The following is a 25,139-nucleotide window of genomic DNA, read 5'->3' as shown; positions in this document are numbered from 1 at the left end:
CTTGCATGCTGATTGGCTGATTGCACCTGCGCTTCAAAGTAAAATGACAAACTTGCCGAGCTCAACACTTCACAGACTCAGGTTTTTCTGTGGTTGTTTGACCAATCAAAATCAAGTCTGTGGTCTGAGTCTGATCATCTTAAAAATTTAATAATAACCTCATTTACATGTAATCACACAGACTCGCATTCAGTATCTGCACTTAACATGTTTGATATGTGCATATATGTGAAAATTAAACTATAGAAACCCTTTAAACTGGCAGATATCTGCAGGTGGAGTTTGATGCATCAGCTCCGACACAAGCAGGAAGAGATGACGGCACATGTTGGGGCTGATTGAAGGTTTTAGTTTGTATCAGGAGAGTTTTAGGATCTGGTTAATATTTGTGATAGTTTTTGGGGGGGTCGGTGTGTGTTTTTATTTTCTGTCATTCCAGAATGAGTCTGCCTTATTTCAATACTTTTGATTGTGAAAATCAGTTGTGAAACAAGTTTTATGATGAATAAATTAAAGTTTTTTTTAACTGGTGAAAATATTTGCTTATGTTTTGATGATTTAAGTCGTTTTCCTTTAAAGGAATATAGCAGGTCAATAACCTTTCTGTTTACCTCAATTTCAGGTGGAATTGATTAATTTAAATGTTTGATTTTAATGCACTTAGCAGCAATTTATATTTTATTCATCAAGGTAAGAATTTAAGGATTATCACACTTACTTTTGGCAACTTTATTTTCCTCTTAAATAAGATGTAAAAGGCTTTTCTTTCCTGACATGACGTTTTACTTAGAAATTAGAAATTTTATGCAGGCTCATGCGTTTCTCTGTTGAGACTGAGTTGTAAATATCGTTATAATCTGCTGTCCATCCACTCTGACACATGTTCTGTAAATTAATCTGAAACTCGCGATGCTGAGATAACCACTCTGTCTCTCCATCCTCTTTACCAGGAGTCGTGCAGCCACGCCTCTGCTGCTACAGATGTTCTCCTAATTCACTGCTGGAGTAATGGATGGAGAGACCAGAGAGTTTGTACCTGCCAAGAGCTGGAGACTGCTGCTTGCTGCAAGCACAGTAATCTGAATAACAGCTTTTACTGGCTGGAATGTATTGACTGGCTTCAGATTTAGCAACTCATTCCTAAAGCTTCCCTCCCCCATCGCCTCCCAGTATCCCTCCTCTTCCTCCTCCCTCCCTCTATCTTTCTGTCTGTCATCCCTGTTTTCATCTCCACTGTGCTGTGTAGTCAGTCTGCCTCCAGCTGATGAGCGTATTGGCAGCTGCATCATTCCACCCTGCTGAGTTATTGGGATTTGTTTGCTACTTTTCCTGTTTTGTATTGAAGCTGTCCCTGCAGCTGTACACACCCCTCTATGTGTGTTCGTGTTACTGGGCTAATTGTTATTGAAAGACTGTATTGTGTCTCGTGCTTTTTTGATTCTATTGATTATTTTTATTATTTTTGTTACCCCACCTCCCAGGGCGTGGGAAACCAGAGACAATGTTCTCCTCTTCGTCCAGAAACTCTCTGTTCTCGCCCTGGTCGTCCATGGAGCAGTCGGACTCTGAAGCGTTAGACATCAGCACCAAAGTGCAGCTGCATGGGGTCCTGTGGAAAAGGCCCTTCGGACGGCCATCGGCCAAGTGGTCCCGCAGGTGAGAGTGAGGTGTGATTCACATGTCTTGTGTCTCGTGATTTTTTTCTTCTTCCTACTGGTATGGGAAAATCCTGGATGAGCTTTAAAAACTACGGGTTAAACCTTAGAGGAAACCTGCTTTTGCTTTAATTATAAAAAAGTTGACATTTTGGAAAGAGTTTCCCAATGCTCAGTAAAATAATGCTGATGGTTCTTAGAGAACCGTCATAGTTTCCTTCTAGAGTGTCAAAGAGTAGTGAAAAGTTAATTATTGATATAATAGTTCAGAATACTCAAATTTATTCAAATGTAATTATTCCAGAGCGAAAAATCCATAGTTGTAGACATCTGTAATCATTTTTTATTTTAGACAAATCACAGAAAATATTTTTTTTTATGGCAGAAGAACTGATAAAACTTGTCGCCTATATTTCAGACGTTGAAAGTCGAACTTATTTTCTTCCAACATTTTGGGTAAACGAAACTGCTGACATGTTTATTAGGGGATTGTGTATTAGAGGATTGCTTTATATAACAACAGGATAGACGTGTCCACAGGCGTTTTCATATCCCAGTGTCAGTGTATCCTGAGTAGAGTGTATATTTGGATGTTAAAATGCCTGGATTGGTACCTTATGTCATGATAATGCTCTTAGTTTACATAACCGTTAAAACGACAATACACAGTGGATCCAGAGAGTCCATTTGCAGCACAGTCTTTGTAACCTTTCCCATTTGCTTGTGTCATAAAGGTCAAAATAATTTGGTTATTTTCAGTAAATGCCTATTTGGTTTTCTGTGCCAAACTACAGACGCATGAGCTGATTTAGTGTTTTTCGTTGTCACCAGCTTAACAAAAACGGAAGTTGTTTGAAACAAATCTGCCAACCGGTCTGATCCTCAGAAAGATTTTAAATCATTACAGTTATAATGTGGTAGAATATTTAACTGCCTTTCCTGTTGGTGACATTAATGGGGATTTCTCACATAAAGCTTAGTTTACTCGTCATGAAGAGTGCTGCTCAGCCTGTGAACTACCTTTTTATCATTTCTCTTAGGAGTCTGGAATAGCTTTATAAAGTCTGAGAAAATAACCATGACAGTGCGTCAATGAAAGATGCTATATAGGTGCATTATAGGAAATAACAGATCCACCATTCTTTATTAAATCTGTCTCTTAGTCCCCCAACTTTATGGAAGTGTAGTACTAAATCACTGGAATATTATTTATTATTATTATTACTATGAAATACTGGCAAATTGTTTGTTTCTCTTTTTATATGTTAGTTTTCAAGTTGAATTAAATCCAAAGTAACAGGATATGCAAGTGACAAGTAAACATGTAAATATGTAGATTTATCAAGCAGGTATGTTCCAATTTTAAATACTAAAGCTCATCATTGCACATCTGTGAACACAAACCAGTAACGCATTATCAAACAGGTCACCTGATCACAAATTTTGCTTTGGGAACATGGACAGACGTTGGTTCTTTTCAGCCCCACTCACTGCTGCTTTCATTGTCTTCCTCGGTACAAAGATTCTTCATCATTAAAGACAGCTTCTTGCTCTACTATGCAGAGAGCGAGAAGAGAAACTTTGAGACCAACAAGTACTTCAACATCCACCCCAAGGTGAGCCTCTGCATTTTCTCTGCACACCTGTAAGAAAACAAAAAAGATTTTTTTCTTTTATTAGATGATGTGTGCGTGCACAAAAACATGTAGAAGGTTTTAGATGAATAACCATGTGTTTAAGTCACTTTTTGTTATTATAAACATCTGACTTTTACCTGAATTATCCAGAAACAACATTATAAATAACTGTGTGATGTGTTTCTGTCTCAGGGAGTCATTCCTCTGGGAGGATGTGTGGTGTCAGCTAATGAAAACATGGGCATGCCCTTTGCTGTTGTGGTCAACCTGGAAGACTTTACTGTAAGAAAACAATTTTGTCACACATTGAGTGAACATTTCCTCCTTTACTTTATCATTTATCAGCCTGACAGATGTTTAAAGTGTAATTTTAAGAACAGGCCAAGACAGAGAAAATGCACCCATACATTATTGTAATATCTCAATGACAATGCTTTTAAGCTTTTTCTTAATTGTACTTTTATAACTAATCTGATCTTGTAACAAATGGGACATGCAGTGAATGTAACTGCACACTGGGACACACCTATATTTTTATACTCTCAGCAGCCCAAAGATGGAAATCCACTGTCTATTTTACAGCCTGAACCCTTAATTGACAAGATGCTGGTGTAAAATATTGTATGTCCGTCGCCCAGGGTACCATAGTCCTGGCTGCTGAGTGTGAGGAGGAGCAGGTCCAGTGGATGGAGATGCTCCAGGAGTCAGGGAAAGTGTGAGTAATCGACTAAATGTTGGTCTTGTGAAGGAATTACACGTAACGTGACCCTTTGTGTACAATCTTCATGGGACTACATAATTATTTTGATGGGAGAAGTTTTGTTTGTGGAAATATTAGACAATTCCACAGTTGCCAGTCAGAAATGTTTAGTTCATACACACAGAAACAGCATCAGATCTGTTACCAAAACAAGAATGTTCAGACAATTTCTTGAGAAATTACACTCCCTTTATCAGCTACACCTTTTAACAAGACTAAGAGTCGTTGTTTAGCAGGTTTAATCTTTACCATTTTCACCATGTTAGTCTTGTGTATTAGCATGCTAACATTCGGTAATTAGCACAGACAGACATGGTCACTATAAGAGGCTTCCACTGTATTTGGTCATGATCCAAAGTATTGGACAAACTTTTGACCTAATGATTATACTAGAAGAAAAGTCTGTGGATCTGAATGAATAGAATTCATCCTCTGGGGACCATGAAGGTCTGAATTCATGGCAATCCATCAAGTACAGGATGAGATTGTGAAGTGAAAACTTGCCTGGCCTGTTGATGGAGCTAAATGTCATTACAGGTTATCCTGTTGAGACCATGAATGTTTAGACCCAGCCAAACTTCGTCAAGATAGTTCACTCTGAACTACAAACTAGAGGCTGACATTTCACTGACATGAGTCGATTTCACTATTCATCATGGGACTGGGACGGGACAGGAGGAAAAAAATCGTTGGGGGTACGGGAATCAAAAGTCTTTTTGGAGGAGTAAAATTCCACTCCTGTATCACCAACGTCAGAGAGATGCATACTCTGGCAGCCATTATTGTCTGCACCAAATTTCATGGCAATTCAGCCTGGACCAAAGTGATCGACCACCATCACCAAATATGATGGAAAGCATATATTTACTGTGTTTAATTTACTAATCATCCCTTGTTTTTGATTGTTTGTCCAACAGCACCTGGAAGAACGCCCAGCTGGGTGGGGCCATGATTGAGAGTCTGGAGGCTCAGGGGCTGCAGCTGGCCAAGGAGAAGCAGGAGTATCTGGGTATACGGGGGGGAAGTCACCCGAATAAATGAGCTTTTTTAAAGGTTTAACAAGCAGGGGCTGGTTATGTGAAATGTTTTTCTTTCTCCAGATAAGCTGATGGAAGAGACTGAGGAGCTGAGTCATCAGAGAGCACAGAGAGAGGTGATGTTTACTCCTCTGGTATTGTCACATTACAGCAATAACAAAAAGACAAGAAAATTCCATCCATCGCCAACCGCGTATCCTGCGTACAGGGGGGCTGGAGCCAATCCCAGCTGACATCGGGCGAAAGGCGGGGTACACCCTGGACAGGCCGCCAGTCCATCGCAGGGCCACACATAGACAAACGAGTCACTGTCAAAATTAAATAATTAAAATATTCATAATGTTACATTTAACACATTAAATTATATGTGTTATATATTATGTAGGGCTGCAACTAAGAATTATTTTCATCCATTATTTTTGATTTAATTAATTAATTGTTTAGTGTATGAAATGAAAGAAGGCGGCATGGCGGTCCGGCCCTGTAGAATGGATGGATGGATGAAATGAAAGATAATAGTGCAAAACGGCCATCACAATTTCCTGGAGCCCAAGATGGCTTCTTTGTGTTTCTTGTTTTGTCCGATCAATAGTCCGAAATCCAAAGAAATTTCGTTTATTATGATATAAAACAGAAACACAGCACATCATCTCATTGGAGAAGCTGGACTTAAAGAATGATTGCAGTTTTTTATTAATCAGTTATCAAAATTGTTGCAGAATAATTTACTGTCAGACAAGTAGTTGAATAAGCGATCAATCTTTTGCTTTTCAATATTTAAGTATTAATATAAAGGATCATTCACACTAATCTTGTATAGCTAAATGTTTTTTTGCCAACTACTGTGTCAGTTCATCCTGGGACCTGTGTGATCCTTCATTTTAATAATCAGTGAAATTGTCCTACGTAAATGCTCTAAAACAGTTTGTGTGTGTAGGAGCTGGAGCGTCTGAACCAGGTTCTGGAGGAGGAGAAAATGAAGTTTGAGGAGGTGGTGCTGGAGCTGAAGGCAGAGCAGGAGCATATCAAACTGTAAAAACCATTTTCCATTAAGTGACATTGATTATACTGTACAAGCCTGTAAATGAAAGTGATTTTGTTTTCTGTTATGTGGTTGATGGCAGAGACCTGGACGGTACAGCTCAGTCCCTGAAAGGTGTTGAGAGTGAAAAAGAAGAGCTCAGCAGTTTAACCATCATGCTGCAGAAATCCATTGAGGTATGACAAAGACAAGGTCATACTAAAGTTATCTGTCACTCATGCACAGATTCTCCGCTACGCAGATACTGCATGTGTGCAAGCGTGTATCAAGAATAACTAATTGATGAGTTGGAAAGAACTCTGGTGCACAAATCAGATCATGTAATGTTACAACTGCTAATGGAATAAGTTATATAACAAACCCTTGAGGTTGATAGAACAATTACCCTGAGAACGTAATCAATTTCACATTGATGCAACTTTCAGTGAAAGTGGATTGGAGCCATGTGAAAACCTATATCACTCTCATGTCTATCAGTTAGATGGAAGCCAGCAGCTGGTTATCTTAACATAAAGACTGGAAACAGCTAGCCTGGCTCTGTCTAAAGGGCACAAAATCCGCCTACCAGCATCTCTAAAGCTCAGTCGTTAACACATTATATCACGTTTGTTTTCCAGACAACCGTTAGAGACTCCAGGAAGTCACTGCTCCTAATCTACCTAAAACTACAAATGCTGTTTTTACACTAGAGTCTTATGTAGTAATTAAACAAGATATTTGACCTTTAATTACTGAGCTTTAGAGGTGGATTTTGTTACCTTTGGACAGAGCCAGGCTAGCGGTTTCCCCCTCTTCCCAGTCTTTGTGCTAACCTGAGCTAACCAGCTGCTGGCTATATATTTAACAGATACAGAGGGTTCAGTCTTCTCATCTAACATTCGGCAATAAAACAAAGAGCAAAGCACATTTCCGAAAATATCATACTATTCCCTAAAACTAAAAAGAAATTCTAGATCTATCAAATTAATTAAAAAGCTTCTTCTATAAGTTACTTACTGTTAATGTAGAAACTTCATCTTTATTGTGAAAATTTTCATAAATGTAATAACTGAACTCAAAATATATATATAACTATAATATCAATATGTCACTCATTCATAAATTTGGATTTTTGCTGAATCTGAAAAACACATGAATATGTATGTGAAAGATCATTTAACTGAATATTTACTCGAGGTCCACTAATGTACTAGCTTTTTCCAGAGCTTTCAGTTGGACCTTGAGTTAAAGTACTTTTTCCAATGAAATGAATGAACACTCAACTTGCTTTTTGTTCTGCATAAATTATTACACTTGTAATATGCAGCACTCAACCGCTGCACTGAAACCAGAACAGATGGAGTTATTTTAGACTGAGCAGATTCATTGGTATCTGAATCCACTGGTGTTGTCCTTCAGGAGCTCTCTCAGGAGAAACGGCGAACTCTAGAGCTGCTGGGGGTGAAGGAACCGGACATGGAGGAGGTGAAGACTGCAGAGGACAGCTCAGACTGCAGGAAGTCTGAGGATGGGGGGGATCCCGGAGACATGGACCTGCTGCAGGACCTGCGGCACATCGAGGAGCAAATGAAGATCCTGCTGAAGGAGAAGGAGCAGGCGGATGACAAGTAAGTGAGACTGGCATCAGACTGGGATTACTGGTTTGGTGCAGCAAAAAAAGAACATAATGAATAAAAAATCTACAAAAATGACAATGAAAAGTTTTAATGAACATATTAATGCCAGGGTCATGTTGGAAATGGTGATCGATCAATCAATCAATTCTGAAATAAAATAAAACATCCAAGGTAATATAAGTTTACAAGAGTGCTTTAGCCTGCGATTACGTTTTAGCATCCAAAGGGTGAAATACTCCGGCCTTTCAGGGAACCTCCTATACTAATGGCACAGAGGATGTAACTACTGATGGAAATGTGTATTGATCCCTGAACAACAAGCTCATTGATCAGCACCAGTAAGTGGGATATTACAACGTTATGTTTCCATGAGCTCTGCCTGTACTCTCCACCTCTTCTCAGTCGTCCTCTTTTAAACAAGATTTTTTTCCCTGAAAGGTGTTTCTACCACCTTATTTACATATTATTGAGGAGCAAAAGTAAAAAGGACTGTTTTCATTTTCACATATTTTAACATTTCAGATTTGATTTTTGTCTTTTTTCCCAATCATTTCAGTTCAAAAGAATATATAAAACTAAAACAATTGTTGGCCTACCAACACCTTTAAAGCTCTAAACTTTACACATTATATCTTGTTTGTTTAATTCATACAAAAAACGGCATCTAAAACAGCAATTCGCTGCATTACCATGTTCATATAAATGTCTCACAGATGCTAAAAGTCAGACGTTATGTGCAGATAAAACTGATCTCCTTCAGATAAAGTTCTGTTGGTTCCTGTTTTAACCTTTTAATGAAATTCCATGTGGGCGTTTATGAACATTCATCTGTGTTGTGTAGAACTCAGTGAGCACCATGGCACCAATAAACGCTGTCCTGACAGTGAAGGGTATCTTTGACAAAAGCACTCATGTCTGAAAATCCACAACTTTTTTCCTGCAACAAAGCGGTTTTGTTTTGAGCTTTTAAAATGGCTTAAATAATGTCACAATCATAAAAAATTGCCAAAATCAGAGGTATGAACATTTTCAGATTAGCACAGAGATACGCATGACGTTTTCTGTGTTGTGTACTGTGTGTGTATTTGTTTCCCTGTTTGACAGGGTTTCTGTTGTTTAGGCTCAGGGAGAAAGAGCAGCGGGCTAAAGTCTTGCAGCAGGAGAGAGAGTACTACTCGTCTCAGGCTAGGACGCTGCAGCAGTCGCTCACTCAGCTCACCGTGGACAAGCAGCAGACCGAGGCCGAGCTTAAGGTAACAGAACGTGACCCAGCCGCTCTCAGCTTGCAGTTGCACTGCAACAAAACACGACTCAAAGTCAGTTTAAAGGTCAGCTGCCAGGATTATGTTTTCAAATAGATTTATAACATAAAAGTGAAGAGTCGTCACAAGATGAACAGTCAAATGATGAAAACACAAACTAATCAAAGTGAAATTAAGTACTTGTTCAGTTTCTCCTTGAGTACTTTACTTGAGTTTTTCAATTTCATGCTACTTTATACTTCTTCTCCTGTACATTTAGGAAGCCAATATTTTACTTTTTACTCCACTACTATTTATTTGATAACTTATAATGCAGATTCAGATTATTAATACAAAATATAATCCGTTAAATTTAGCCTCACTGTTACAAGCTGCTCAAATGCATCACTAATGATATTCCAGTAATACAATATGTGAATCTAAAATGGGCCGTTCTGCGTAATTAGTACTTTTACTTTAGTAAATTTTTAAATGCTGGACTTTTACATGTAACAGAGTATTTTTGCATTGTAGAATTGCTACTTTTACTTCAGTTCTTCTTCCAGCACTGTTCAGGCTGCTCATCCAGTCAGATGTTACTGAATCAGGTGCTTCAACAGCAGATCCTCCTCTTCCACTGCATTTCATTAGCTCTGTACCTGTACTCTCTGCATTATGAGAGCAAAGTCGAATCTAATCTAATCATCTCTCACATCCAGTCTGACGTGCTGAGTCTCTCTGGCGTGAAAAGCAGATATCACATTACCCTTACTGGAACAGAAAAACCCTCATCCTCCATTTTAAGTTCATTTTCTCTGAATGAAAGTACCACTTTTTGCTTCTCATTTAGGGATTTAGAAATTTGTATCCATCACTCCTTACATCAACTCACTCTTTCAGTTAAACTATTATTTGAGACAAGCAGTTAAAGATACAAACTCCTGAGCTGTTTAAGTGCCTGTGAGCGATACCCAAACCTCAACTAACTGGTTGTACCACTCATCTCAAATATTTACTCTGAACTGTTTCTCCAGGCTGGATTTAGTGGTGTTTTACAGGCGATAAATTATAATGCTATTTTTGGCCTGAAGCTCACAACAATCGATATTTAAATTCAAATTCATGTTTTAAGTGTTTTTTTTCCCAGAATACTTTATTAAAGAGGTGGAAAGGCCTGTGGTGCTGCTTTCAGTTCATTATGTAACACTAAAGGTTTCTATTGAAAAGTGACATTCCTTTTGCTGCGTTGTTTCCTTTATCATGAGACAGTTTGAATTTGAATAAACTGTGACCTCTTAGCCTGAGTGAAATATTTTTTCCACCACATCATTAAAAGCCCAACATTTCCCTTAAATATCCACATATCTCTATGTGGATATTTACATTACGTTTATTTTTGGATATTTAGATTGATTGAACTCATGTCTTAGTTGACTCAGTCGCTTAAATATGTTTTCAATCAGATCCTGTGTGTTTCCTGTGTGTCTCAGGCAGAGATAGAGTCCCGGATGGAGCTGGAGAAGAGACTGAAGCAGGCTGAAGAGGCTCTGCAGGACCTGGAGAAAGGCCTGGAGTCACTGGACCGGACCAAAGAGAGAGACGAGAAGATGAAGGGGGATGTGACACAGCTGAGGCGTAAGTGAATTCATTGATACCTTTTGTATATGATGGCAAATATTAATATAATTCAATATTATATGGTGCAAGATTGCATTTAGTTAATTAAAATTTAGTTGCATTTTAGATAATTGTTATTTGTTCACATAATTATCTGTAACAGGTATACATACAGCTCCAAATGCTCCTAAACTTCTGTTAAAGAATGTTTTTATGTTTAAAACACCTGTTAAAGAGCATACACCTGTAAGACTGCCCTCGTCTGGATAGGGTTTGTATTACACGTTGATTGTAGAAGAAACAATGTCACATTTAGCAGATATCACTTAAAGAAGATGACATATGTTTTATGTTCTTGAGGCATCTGTCAGAGTTTTAGGAAGTCCACAGAAAATTTTGAGGTTTGAGTTTTATTTTGTTTAGTTTATTCTCTAGAAATTGCTGCAACTAATTATTTTATTATTATTTGATCTGCCAGTAAATGTTTTTCGATTGTTCATTTGGTCTATAAAATGTCACAAATAGTAAAAATACCTGCAGTGATTTCTCCAGGTGATGTACTCATACAGTTATTCAGTTTACTGTCATGACATTCGGCATTTGCTTGAAAAGTAGTTGCAGAGTACTTTCCTGTTGAGTAATCTATTAATCGTTGCAGCTCTACAAATTATACAGTATAAAAATGCCAGTGCTAAACTATAGGGCTGGGTAATTATTCAATATTTTCACTTTCATGTCTCCATATAATTTATACGGTGAAATCTGAATATTAATATATAATGGTTCATAGTACATTTTACAAAATTTATAAGATTTTGTTCCAGAATAAAATTACAAACATGTGATGAACACAAATTTAACATCTATACTGTTAATTTGAATAACTTAGTAACATATTTATATCAAGATAATGCTGTAGATCATGTAGTTTTAGAAGATTCTAACCAAAATCTGTGGTAAATATTCTAAACGCAAGGTCCACTTAGCTATTCCCAGAGCTTTCTACTGTATCTACTGTGTCTTCATCAGCAAATGAAACTTGTACAGACGTCATCAGGTGACCTATGTTGTACTCTTTGGAGTAGAAAGTATTTATATCTTAAATAAAAGTACTAAAACCACACTGTAAAACATACTCCATTACAAGTTAAAGTTCTGCAAAAATGTTACTTAAGTAAAAGTATGTAAGTATAATCAAGAAAATGTACTTAAAGTATTAAAAGTAAAAGTACTCAATGCAGAAACATGTCCCCTGTGAATATTATATATTATCATTAGATTATTATTACTCATGCATTAATGTAAAAGCAGGATTTTACTGTTATAGTTGGTTGAGGTAGAGCTCATTTTGAACCATTTTGTAATAGTAATTACATTAATTGATTCAACTGATTGTTAGGGCTATTGGTTGGACAAAACAAACATTGTGGAAGTGTAACTATTTTCTGATATTTATACAAAATAAACCTAAGAATTATTAAAAATGTATTAAAATTATTAAAATAGTTACATGGAAAAGCAGTAAATCTTCACATTTAAGAAGCAGGGACCATGAAATGTTTTTGCATTTTTACATAAAAATTTACTTAAACCATTATCAAAATAGATGCCATTAATTTTCTGCCAACCATCGTTTCAGCTCTACGTGTAAGTATTGTTAGGTACAGTAATTTAAATTATATTCATTCATAGTTTATAAGGTCTTCATATGTTTTGTATCTGTAAATGAACTAGTTTGTTGTCAGAAGTTAAGCAGTCAGATAAATGTAGTGAATTAAAATTTGCAATATTTCCCTCTGAAATGTAGTGAAGTAGAGAAAGAAGCATGAAAAGAAAATACTCAAGGAAAGTAAAAAGTATCTCAAATTTGTTCTTAAATCCAGTACTTGAGTAAATACTAGTGCTAAGTTACATTCCACCACTGGTCATACACATATACAACCTGACAGAGGTCTTGTACTTCGGTCACATGACCTGAGTATGCATTCTATGTAGAAGATGTAGCAGGCAGAAGCTCTGGAAATAAAATAAAAAGTATGTGGATTTTGCATTTAGAGCTTTTACCACAGAACTTAAAATTAGTTCTGTTCATCTGAGAATTACAGATTTAGGTCTCAACACTAATATTCTCCTTCATGCTCAATTGTACATCAGCAACAGAAATCTGTCACATACATCTCTAGGATCTAATCAGTGGTCTTATAATGTATGTTTGCTATTTGAGACTCCATTACATCGGACTGTGTGTGGCGTGTTTGTTTAACCAGGATTTTTTGAGGAGTGTATCTGTGCAGCAGAGATCGAGGCGAAGCTTCCAGCGATCATGAAGAATGCTGTGTATCTGCACAAAGCTGCTGCACGCAGAATCAAGAGCTGCCGAATCCAAAGGAGAGTGTCCAGACGCCACTGGTGTAAGTCTGTGCATCACAACGCATATACCCACGCAATCAAGCATATTTTATGGGGCATTTGAGCACTGCACAAGTAAAGTTAAGATTATTAGCATTGTTAGAAATATTAGGTACATAGGTAGATTTAGTTACACTAGTAAACACAGGTGGAAAGGTCTGTTTGAGGTTTAAATCTGTAATTTTATACAAAATCTAATCTTTTTAACATTTTTTCTCCTTCTCTCTTTAAATTTATAAAATGTTGTTTTGTTTACCTTTGCTTTATTGTAAATATCATGATTTTCTTTTTATGAGAAGCACTTTGTGTTGCATTTTAACCATGAATTGTGCAATAGAAAAATGTTTATCATTTGTTGTAATGACGTTTGTACAGGCAGTCATGCACAGTATTAGAAGTAGTAGTAGTAGTAACAGTTGCAGTAGTTGTAATACGTTATCACTGTTTGTTGCAGATGTTGTAATACTAGTAGCAATACTGTTACTGTTGTTATAGTAGAAGTGGATGTGGCTCTTGTAGTAACACTGTGGTAAATTTGTTGCAGATTGGGCTGCAACTGAAGATTATTGTAATTTGTTAATTTTTCCAGAACATAGTATGTTCCTTTCTATCTTTGTTATTTAATGAGGCAACTGTTAGTCACAAGTACCTAATTGATTATGTTCTCCACATTTTTTCTCTGCTTCGTTCCAGTAAAACAATCCAAGTCTTTTGCTGTGCCCAATGCTGACGACAGCAACATGGAGGAGCTGCGAGAAACGGCCCGGCGACTGACCTCCGACAGCAGCTTCAGAGAGAGCGTGTACAAGATCATGGCCCGCAAGGACTCTGCAAACAAAACAGAGGACTGAGAGGAGAGAGAGCGAAGTAAAAGAGGAGAAATGGTCCTTAGCTTTACCTCAGTCCACACACCGAGTGATGTAGAGATCCTGATCCCAAACCCACCATTAAAATACTTTAGACAACTGTACACAGAAATCAGTTTGGTGGCTTCTCTGGTTGCAAACTGTACTGAGAGCAGTAAGAATTCAGTTTAACACACAAATCAACAGTGCTATATTATTATATATAATAGGTTTATATATAACAGCACTTGTTCTCAGCCCCCTCATGGATATACTGGTTTATAGCCCTTTTTGACCAAACAGTTCCAGGACCCACGAGAACAAAATCCAGGAACTGAAAGACCCTTTTTCACATTGCTATTTGTGTGTTCATCAAATCAGGGCAATTAAGGATTAAAAAACTATACAATGATTGAAACACAGTATTCATTTTCTCTTTCTATTTACTGTTGCGAGATGTTCAAGTTGGATGTTAAGAAATAAACGAAAAGGAGATGAAAAATTTAACTTTGGAGAGAGGGGCTCCAAAAGAGTTTTATGGCAACAAAACTTCTGGCCCTTTTCTACCAAAATGTTCCTAATGTGATTTTAGCATCAGATTCGGCAGAGAGATTCAGCAACAGAGTGATCCTGCTGTTCTTTGTATTTACTGTAAAGAATAAATGAAAAGGAGATATGCAGAGGTAGAAAAGGAGACAGAAACACTGACCCCCTGTCTTCAAAACAGACAATCTGTTTGTTTGACTGGTATATAACTCTGATTTGATAACTAAACAGCCAGTTGACATTTTATTTTCTCGTTTAACTAATCAGGTAATGAACAACAACACAGCCTCACACATATTTTAAAAGTAAATATACACCTCTTGTCCCAATATTGATACTAGAATCCAATAATCCTTTATTTTGGGAATAAAGCAAGTTGTACACAAGTTGATGGTCCACTCTGCAAATTGAACCATCAGAAAGTACTACTCTAGTTCCTGGAACTGTTTGGCTAAATCGAATCTAATCACACTTTTCTACCAAAGAATACTTAAGTGAAAACTACATGTATGTTAGGAACAACTGTTCTCTCAGTAAGGTGTACTATGTTGTAGTGTCCTAATCAAATATATTATTTTGACAAAAAAACTGACCATTTGGGACTCTAGACTTCACCTCATAAGTTGCCGTCATGTTACTTGACATTAAGAAACACTAACATCATTGATTGATCAGTCGGCAGTGTGTGACTGTAGCCTTGTACCTTGAGTTTCTAGTGTTTTCACCATTCTCAAAAACAAATACGACTATAATAGATTTGAGGTACCAGATAGCACAGACTATACAAATTCGTCTTGTAAAATGTTTGTTTTTATTATTCTGGTTTTGATTGTATGCACAGATTGTGTCCTTTACTTTAACAGAGGTTCTATGAAAACAATGATGGAAACACGTGTCTGATATTGAAACTTGACCATTTTGTTATTGCTACATATAAAAATCTGTCCTTGACCAAGCAAATCATTGTAAATCACTGACGCAAGCATTTTATGATAATGTACAAATGATAACTTAACCGGAAATGATAGGAAAAAAGAAGCCCACATGTCAGGTAAGGGGGAACATATTATGGACTGAACAACATGCCTTGATGTTAATAAAGCTGTGTTTGAACCTTGTACATGTCGTTTCATTTATGCAGGTAAAAAGGCTTTAGGCTCATATCTGGGTTCCTGTTCTCAGCAGGACAATAGATGACACTGATACTAGTTTAAAATGAGTAAAAACTCTTGATATGGATGTTTTTTTCATCAGAGGAGAGATAAGTTGTGTGTTACACTTTGATAAAGTTCAGTGTGGGAAGAAAGGTTCTGTCACGAGGATTGTAGGTTTACATCACCAGCTCTCGTTCATCACCAGGACCTGCAAATAAAATAAGAGTGATAAATGTGAGTATTAACAGTACGGCTACACTTTATTCTAACCTCCCTGTATGGCGTTTATAAGTAGTTTAAAAGCACTTAAAAATAGTCCAGTTGTCATATTTTAAATGTTCATTTAGGAATCTATTTTATCTCACTTGTTCATGTGTTTAATTAGAATCATTATACAGTCTATGATTACAGCTACAGTGTACAATTTTCACATGCAAAACGGTCACATTCATGAGGAGTTGATTAATATAGTTTAACTTAAGTTTTTATATCTGCTTATAATGTGTTAAAAACCATCTATTAAGGGTTTATAAACTATAAAGTATAATAAAGTATAACTATAGTATATGTTAAAGATAAGTTAAAAGTACACAAGGTATATGTGTCACATCAGTATCAATGATCCTGTTTAAAGTTGCGTATTAAAACAATGAAGTGAACTTTGCTGTTTTAATGAATATAAAATACCTTTTTCAAGACACTGTTTTCAGTGTCATGATAAAATTATTTTTGACAGACTTGCATAGTCTAAAATTATTTTATGTGTATTTGAAGACCTTTAAGACTAAACACAACATTGACTGCTCAGTGTTGCACTTTCAGCTCTTGTTTACAAATATTATTGTCTGGAGCCTCCGAAATCTTAAAAGATGAGGTAGTATCTTGTGCAAACAGGACGCTAACTCATCTGTAATGACTTAGGAGTGTTGTGTCATCTAAAGATAATGAGCAATGAGCCACTTGGAGAGGAGCTGGATGCTGAAGCAATACCGCTTGTAGTTTATTGCAAAATCAATTTACTAAATGCAAAATTAAACTACATTTCATAATAAGCATCTTGACCCATTTTATACTACATTATAGATCGTTTTGGGATTTTTAGAGCATCCACTTACTGCACTGTTTGCAGTATATCCATTAATGATAAAGATGATCATTAAAGTGTTTATTTACTAATAGAGTTTATCGCCTTATGTTAGCATAATTCAAAAAGGTCTGCCACATTTTCTCAAATTTTCAGAACCAGGAACCGCGCCTTGAACCACTAATTTAAAATGCTGCATCACTTCCCTCAGTTTTAAGTATTTCAATGTCATGTTTTGATGTAATAGTTCAGTAGCTGTTAAATCCATGCAACACAAGGAGTTAACACTGCTGTCATCCAAAAGTCTGCAGGTTAGCTGTTCCTCTTACCTCTGATCTACTAATGTTTTCTTTTTTAATGTAGAATGCAATTGTACCTGTGGTTTACTAGGAGGTATGAACTGCAGCTTTTATAATGTTACTACATTTTAATATAACCATTTCTAGATTTCACCTTTTCAGTCACCATCACATGCACCTACAAATCTGCCATCTCATCCCTCTTACGTTACCTCCCCTTGATTATCTGGTGGGAACAGTGTGGCTCAGTCAGCACCATAAGCCTGTCAGTCCTCTGCTGGTCTAATGCTGCAGTTCAAATTCATTCTGGCTTTTATCTCAGTAGTTAGTGACCTTAGCAGGTATCAGGCATGTGACTGTCTGAAATACTCGGCACAGTCTACTTTCTGCCCACAGATTTGCTGCAGAGACAGGCTGCAGCTTGTAGGTGATGGTTTTAGAGGCTTTCTCCCTGTAATTTCCCGGCTGCCTAGCACAGATGTTAATATAACAAAGCGATGGTGTGTTTTTCCAATAATGCTCTGCAGAGAAACAACCACAATAAGCCACCAGAGAGCCAGCTCCCCACCGGCAGCCCCCTCATATTCCCACACACTCCCTGCTCAGTCACCTTTCGCTGCTCTATCCCGATTTCTATCGCCATGGCAACGGCTACATCTGAGGGCAAAAACCCATGTGTATCTCCCTTTTCTTTTTTTAATCTGAGAGATTGTAGGATTAGCGCAGCCAGAGGCCTTTAAACCTCGTTGTTGGCTTGCATGTCGGCTCATGAGTAAATGCATTTTTTTTTCTCTCTGCACTGTCAATTTGGGGTCAGTGTGATCAAGTGGTGTTGTAGGTTTTTTTAATTGCAAGCGTTGAAAGGCAACAGGATGTAACAAAACAGAAGGCATTGCATAACCTGTAAAAGCAATAAAAACTCGTACCTGTTGACCTTGACTTGGTCACCAGGCGGCTGTTTTGGGAGCAGATCGTCTGCGGGTGAGTCAAAAGGTGGCTGTCTCTCAGAATGCCTCACTGTTTAGTGTAATCTGACATGAAGACGAGAGACAGGGGGAGGCAGAAAGTCCCTGCTGCAGGAATTGGCGTTCTCTGATGCTTCATCAGCACAGCTCTTGTGCACACGGCCTTCCTGTGCTGCAATGTCAGCGGTTAGGTACAGACAAGTGTCCTGCCTAGGGCTTCATTTCCATTGCTATATCTGGCTGTGTCACTGTGCATGTACAAAAGGATCCCTCATTTGCTTTGGGGTCTAAAACCATTTGCGCTTACTTTTCCTTTACAAGAGTGCTCACTTAAAAGCCTCTGCAGTTGTCATGGAGTTGTGCTTCCTGGTAAACAATGACTCTTTTCATTCCCACACAGCTTTCAGTCCAGTGGCTGAGATAGACGGAGCAGAGGGCAAAGAGAAAGAGAGAGGAGGGGTTGCGTTGCTGCTCAAGGCAGCACTCTCTAAGCTCTCACCTATTGTGAAGTCGACTGTATGTCTCATACAGGCTTTGCTGTTCATTTATGATCGCTGATATAGTTTGTAGTCTCATTACATCCAAGATACAAAATGATTTGGTTTACTTTGACAGGATCTAATGTAAAAAAAACAATGGTCAAAAATGTAGCCTAATGAAACTAGCTGAAGATATGTAAGACTAACACTGTCGGACTTTATGGGAAGAAGGGTAAAGCTGTTGAGTGATGACGGCCACAATGAAGGCAAGAGCCAAGCACATGACCAGAGTCCACAACAAAGCTATGGGTTTATTTATCGTCTATGCTGGCTTTGAGTTGAGCTTCCAGGGCCATTTTATCAAAAGTACGCATGTTGGTCTCCTCCCGTACTTTGTCTCGTACATGAAAAGAGGCTCTGGCCACAGAGCGAGCACTCTCCAGCACGGCCCTCTTTTCCTTGAAGATCTGCTCACTCTTCTCCAGCTTCCTCTCAATGGACTGGAGCAGCTCCAGGCGCCTCTGCTTCTCCTCCTCTTCCACTCGCTGCCTGTTGAGCCTCTGGAGTTTTTCCTTCTCCTGCCGGGTCTGGACTGCCCGCTGAGCTTTCTCTTTGGCCCTCTCCTCGGCCACTAAAGCCGCCTGTTGGGCTCGTTTCTCTGCCTCTTTTGCACGAGATTCCAGAAGCTGCTGCTGTTGCCTTTCGCGCTTCTCTGCGGCCTTGCGTGCTTTCTGAATCTGCTTCTCCTCACGCTTGGCCTTTTCTTTAAGCTCCTGCCCTCGACGCTCAACTATCTGCTCATAATTCTCCAGGGAGCGGCTGAGCTTCTCCTCTGCTGCCCTCCTGGCCTCCTCCCTCTCCTCCTGCTCTCTGCGTGCGATCTCCTGTCTCAGGGCGGCGTGACGTCTCTTCTCTGCTTTGTTCAGACCTCGTCTGTCCTCCTGGGCCTGGTGCTCCTTCTCTTGCCTCTTCAGCTCGGCCATGGTGAGCTTCTCTTTCAGCAGCAGCCTCTCCTGTTCCAGCATGGCCGCCCTCTCCTCCTCCAGGGCCTTCAGATTCTGTTCCTGAAGAGCTTTCTTATGCTTCTCTTCTCGTGCTGCCTGCTGTAATCTCAACAGGCGGTTACGTTCCTGCTGCTCTGCAAGCTCCCTCCATCGCTCCTCGCTCTCCTCAGCCTGTCGCATCTTGGCAGCTGCTGATTGTCGCTCCTGCTGGCTGAGTCGTCGCTGACGTATCGACACCTGGGTCTGCCACACCCGCTGGCACTGAAGCACTGCACGCTGCTTCTCTCGGTCCTCCTGCTCTCGTCGTAGCTCCTCCATTCTGCGTTCACTATCCCACTGAAGGTGAGCCACATAGCGGGTCTGACTCATGATGTCTTCCTCCTGGTATCTGGCAAGCATCAAAGCTGCAATCTTGCGGTCGCGCTCAGACACGGCCTTCAGGCCTCGCCGCTTCACCTCCTTCACGATGCGCTCCACTTTCTGTGTCGTCTGAGGAGAGTGGCTCAGGTCACCAAGGCTGAGGCTGCGGCCCATCAGGGAGTTGAAAGTGGCCATAGTGCGAGCTCGAGGACTGGAGACTTTACCCCAGTGATCTCTTACACCATCCCAGCTGTAAGAAGAAGAAGCGCCTGACTCTGATGAGGTGCATGTGGTGGTAGTTGTGGTGGTGGAAGTGGAAGAGCAGCCGTGATCCATCCTCCGCTGTAAGGACTCCAGTGAATGGCTTTTTCCTCGCCCTTTGGAATGAAATCCAAGATGTCCGTTGTGCTGAATGAACGGTCCTCCTGTTACACCATTCAGAGGTGTCCCAGTGTTCTGAACTGCAGGCTTTGACACTGATGAGGTTAATGTAGAGTTGGCTCTGGGGAAGGAAGGGTGTTTTGGTGTTGATCTGGGGAAAGTGTTCACAGATTTACCGCCTGAGGACTTCCTTACTACTGGTGGGGGGCCAGATGAGAGTGGCCGTGTGGTTTTTACTTGTTCAGATGAGGAGGACAAAGGATGCTTGGCAGATCCTTGGAAACCGCCCTTTGAAGATGGTGTAGAGGTTGTGGAACCAGTTTTTGCGGACTGGGCAGATTTAGGGGAGGTACTAATATTGGAGGTGGGGGCTTTAGATAAAAGACCTGTGCCAGTTTTAGAGGTTGGACCTGATGCTGTGGCTCTAGAGGATACTCCAAAATCAGGGGCTGAGCTGGAGGTCACCGACCCAGATTTAGAAAGCTGAGTGGAGCCAGAGGAGGCTTTGTGCTGCTGCTCCACAGAGGAGGATGGCGCACTGCCGCCGGTATTGACTGTAGCCTGCAGAATTCTTCTTTTTTCCTCTCTGACTATCCTCTCCCTCTCCTCCCTGCACTGCCTCAGTTTGGCATTCCTGTCCCTTTCATAGACTTCAAACAGCCCTGTCGCAACACGCATAGAGCGGCCGGGAGCCTCCCGGGCAAAGTCAGAGAGCGGGCGGGGCAGGAGCTCCACAGGTTTGACCCCACATCGAGCACACGCCTCCAGAGAGTGGGGACTTGTTAACACGTATCGGCTACCCTCTGCAGCCGGTGAGTCAAAGTTGTACAGGTCCAGGTGCAATTTGGGTGACAGATCTTTGTCAGTCTGAGTCTGTGGTTGCTCAGATGGGGCACCCTGACAGGCGGCGTCTGGCCCCGTTGGGGATGCAGAGTGACAGGGGCTCGGCTCAGAACTGCCGGTGGGCGGTGTCTCAAAACCGGCATCCCCATCCTCCTCTGTTGTAGTGCCGTCAGCCTGTTCTGGCAGTCGAGGGTCGTCAGTGGCCACAGCCGGTGTGTTGAGCTGTGGACCTTTACACTTATTCTGCTCCTCAGCCTCTGAGGGGTCGACCATAGTTGGCTAATTCTGCAGGCAGAGAAGAGGGAGGGGGCAGGGGTCGATGGAGGGAGGGGGGTTGCATGATATTTGAGGGGAAATGGATAAAATAGTCGGAAGAGTTTTCAATTAAAGGATTACAGAATTCAGTCCAAAGCTTAAGAGAGATGCGGTCTGTGGGGGAGGGTCATAATGCAGGTTCAGAGATGCATGCATGCATGCATGAGCACATATTCATGCACTGATTTTATACCAGATGAGACATTTTCCCTTCAGGGAAGTGACATAACACACAAAAAAACACCACAGTCCTTTAATAGAGTCTATTTTTGGCAGAGTTACTAGGCTGAGAGAATTTGATTACTCATAGCAATATCTTTCACTCTACATCACACAATCAACCTGCAAATACCTTTGAAGTCATTCCAGGCCCTGCAACATACATTATTAACCAGTTGATAGTAAAAACTTGATTTGAGATTCTATCTGGGAAACACTGGGCAAATCTACTGAATTAAGCTCTCTGGTCTCCATCCTGGACTCACACCTTAAAAACAGGAAAGGCCTAGACTTTTCAGTGTCAGCAGGACACCCAGGCAGAAAATAGATGCACTTTCACACTAAAAACGAATCTGGGTCAAATTTGAAGGACCGATTTCATTAGAGATGTGCCTGCTGTTGGCTGCTGTGTAACAATGACAATATTTATTACTATATTCACTGCAGTTTCATCCCGTGGATTGGTTGTATTTCACGGGTAGCGCACACAAACATCCACTGACCTGCCAGTTTGCAAAACGTTTTCTAAACCGGTGCTTTGTTCCCCTTTAATCCGTCCAGTGCGCCTTGTTCCCTGCATAATATCAGGTTTCAGGGAAAAGGCTTCGGCCGTCGACCCAACGATGGAGCTTCACATCGTCGCAACCTCCAGCGACACGACAGACACAGACGGAGCCTTTCGCAGTCTGTCGGTCTGCTGAGCAGCGGAGCTCAGATCTCTCTGCGATTAAAAATAAATACAAAACCAGCCCCAGAGTGAAATGTACTCTGTACGACGAAAACAAAAATCTTCTATCCAGCTTCCTCTGATCCCCCCTCTGCAAAGTGCATCATGTAAACATCAGCGGTGTCCACCTGCTATCTGTTCAGCAGCATCCCTCCATCTCAGCCTCCTTAGCTCCGCCCGCAAATATGCTAAAAATACTGTCAGCAAGCTGCAATTAACCAAGCGCCTATACACCCAGCTTTACATGCTTTTAACATGTAACAAACACTGGCATGCTGAATGTGTTGGCCCTGAGCAAAGTTCATCTAATAGTTTTTCTACCAGAGACATACAGTAGGCCTATGTGTCCACAGAAGGAAGTGTCTTCCTAATATTTTTTAGTTTCCTAGAAAAAAAAATACCGCCTTATAATTTGTTTTGTATGTTACAGGCGATACAAAAATGTATTAAAAACATATCATTTACTAATTAAAAATGATATGAGAGTCGAACCTATCTATAAATACATGTTTGTTTAATCTGTGCAGGCTGACCCATCAAATGTCACATCACCGCGTGTAACAGCTGCCATCTGCCACCCTGACTTATGAAATGATATAGACTGTAATTGCTTTAAACTGCCACTAGAGGACACTCTAATATAATATTCATGCTGTGGGTCAGCAGCCAATCGCCATCACTAGAGTTTATAAGAGATGAACTAAGACAGGTTTTATTCTTAAGTGTAAGATTCTTCTTTTTTGATAAATCCCTTAACATAAAAACATAAATATAAAAACTAAACAAAAAGAGCATTTTGATTCTACATAAATCTTTCCACTTTCTTGTTATAGAAAAGCTACACCTGTATCTATCATCACTTATGATGACTGTAATGTGCAAAGATGAGTTTTTGGTCAGTTTCACAAAAAACACCACAGCATTTAAGACTAGACAGAGAGAAACATGTAGGCTACTTCTAAATGAAGAGTGCTGATTTAAGTAAGTTTTAAATCTAATAGTTTACAGCACCAGTAACAGTTATTTTAACTGTTAGGCACTGCTTATGTGGAGTTTGTATATTTGACAGTAGATATTTTGACATGTTACAGTAGGAAAAACAGGTGTACATAATAAAAATGATAATAAGGATGGCTGAATTCCATTTAGCTGCTTCAGTTTCCTGGTCCTGGTATTGTGCATGCTGGCTCAGTGTCCCACTGCCACTGTCTACTGTGAAAAAGGCATGTTGTCAAAGACATTCATGTGAGATGAAGCAAAAAACTCTCAGGTTTATGTTTATCTGCATTAGGCCTTAAAGTGTCTAATAATGCTCCAACCAATAGGCTGTAATAGTTGTATTACATCAACTTGCTATTTTAATCAAGATTTCTTGGTAAGTTCCCCTATTTAGCATTTATAAGAGTATATAAACATTTAATATATTGTTTATAGCACACTATAATGTAGTTATTACCAGATATACTGTATGTGTGCAGTATTTGTCAACAATTACAACTATTAAGACATATTACATTTTTACAGTTGTGTTTTATTATATTGTTATTCATCATCTGTTTATACACCAGCCTCTATGTATGAGTGCTAACCGGAGGAGTAGTAGTTGCTGATGAATACAATAATAACACAATGTTAAATAAATGAACACGCTGTGTATCAACCTTATAGTTAATTATTCCCCGTGCAGGAGATTGTGTTTGAGGTGAAAGGTCAGGGTCACAGACAGGAGAGCAACAACAGAGCTGGTAAGAATCCATCATGAGAAGAGTTGATGCCTCTGATAAATATTTATTTATTTCAATTACTGAGATAGAGATCTCTCACGAGAGACCTGAGAACAACATTACTGTGTTATTACAACAGCTACTGCTGCTTCTTGTATTTTTCCCATTACAAGTATTACTACAACTATTTCTACTGCTATTACTAATCCGCTGCTATAACATCAACCCTACTTACTACTTGCTCCCCTTAAGGTGGTGATTTGAGTTCTTTCATTCCATCAGCAATTGGCCCTTTAAACAAAATGAGATTGGGCCTGTGACTATCTGTAGATGGGTTTGTTTTGCTGCTTTTCTGATGGTGTCGTGGGTGCGAACTGTGTATGGGTTTATGCATGTATATAGTATATATATATGGCATAAATTCTATTTTTATTTATTATTGACTGCTGTTGTAAGACAAATTGCCTCTCAGGGACATTAAAGCTTAACTCTACTCTACAGTGCTACTAATACTTACTACTTACAAACAAACACCTACCACTACTACTACTGCCGCAGAATTGGTGGTAGCAGCAATAATACAACTTTTGCTCTAGCAGGTCTTCTACAAGTGGTAGAAAAAGTAAAAAGTAGTTGTCTCTGTTGTGTATTTCTACGTCTACTATTTTTCTTTCACCACACCCAACTACATGAATGAATGTGGTATATTTGTCTTTTTAAAGTGGCTTTCAACAAACTGGTCTGGTTGGGTCCAGTCAGAGCGGTTGAATCAGGATTAGATAACTCTGGGTGAAAATCACAGCGATGATGACCCACTAAACGTCTGACCCGGTGTGGGGAACAGTGCGAGTTTAATTGTCCCCGCCCGTGAGCAGTATCAGGAGGACAGCGGGGTAACAAGTGACAACAGGGAACGTGCTGGCTGGCTTGTTAACCAGGGCCATGGGGTCTGGGAGGGGGGCCAAAGGGGAGCGGGGCATGGTGTGGTTGCTGCACAGTTCACTGGTGCAGGGGTATGCTCGACAGAAGTTTTGTGTTTTTGTTTTTGGTACTGTAGGGCATGCTCCCCATCGCCAAAGCTGGACTTGGGGGTTCATCGAGAGGTGAGCTGCTCTGTGCAGTCATGGAGACCACTGCAATGCCCCGCTGGTGGCGAGGACTTGGAGCATTCCCTTATCTA

The 25,139-nt window shown here is 39.8% G+C and overlaps 2 protein-coding genes across 2 annotated transcripts; one reads left to right on the top strand and one right to left on the bottom strand.

The window, feature by feature from the left end:
- The first annotated feature begins 645 nt into the window (after nt 1-645).
- plekhd1 (pleckstrin homology domain containing, family D (with coiled-coil domains) member 1) lies at nt 646-15,481 on the top strand. The gene is made up of 15 exons (XM_046062315.1): nt 646-690; nt 951-1,074; nt 1,482-1,656; nt 3,178-3,271; nt 3,485-3,574; nt 3,931-4,007; nt 4,970-5,061; nt 5,153-5,205; nt 6,027-6,121; nt 6,214-6,307; nt 7,530-7,738; nt 8,868-9,000; nt 10,479-10,623; nt 12,873-13,016; nt 13,708-15,481. The coding sequence occupies exons 1-15, from the start codon at nt 655-657 to the stop codon at nt 13,863-13,865; spliced, it is 1,719 nt and encodes a 572-aa protein (XP_045918271.1). The 5' UTR covers nt 646-654; the 3' UTR covers nt 13,866-15,481.
- ccdc177 (coiled-coil domain containing 177) lies at nt 15,198-22,264 on the bottom strand. Its single transcript, XM_046062298.1, has 3 exons — nt 22,012-22,264; nt 17,869-21,259; nt 15,198-15,767 (listed from the first exon to the last, which is right to left on the bottom strand). Exon 2 carries the CDS (start codon nt 21,245-21,247, stop codon nt 18,698-18,700), a length of 2,550 nt encoding a protein of 849 aa, XP_045918254.1. The 5' UTR covers nt 21,248-21,259; nt 22,012-22,264; the 3' UTR covers nt 15,198-15,767; nt 17,869-18,697.
- Nucleotides 22,265-25,139: the final 2,875 nt, after the last annotated feature.

The sequence above is a fragment of the Micropterus dolomieu genome, linkage group LG11, assembly GCF_021292245.1.
Source record: "Micropterus dolomieu isolate WLL.071019.BEF.003 ecotype Adirondacks linkage group LG11, ASM2129224v1, whole genome shotgun sequence".
Classification (NCBI taxonomy): Eukaryota; Metazoa; Chordata; class Actinopteri; order Centrarchiformes; family Centrarchidae; genus Micropterus; species Micropterus dolomieu.
The sequence above is the reverse complement of the archived record's forward strand: the minus strand, read 5'-3'. Positions and strand labels throughout refer to the sequence as shown.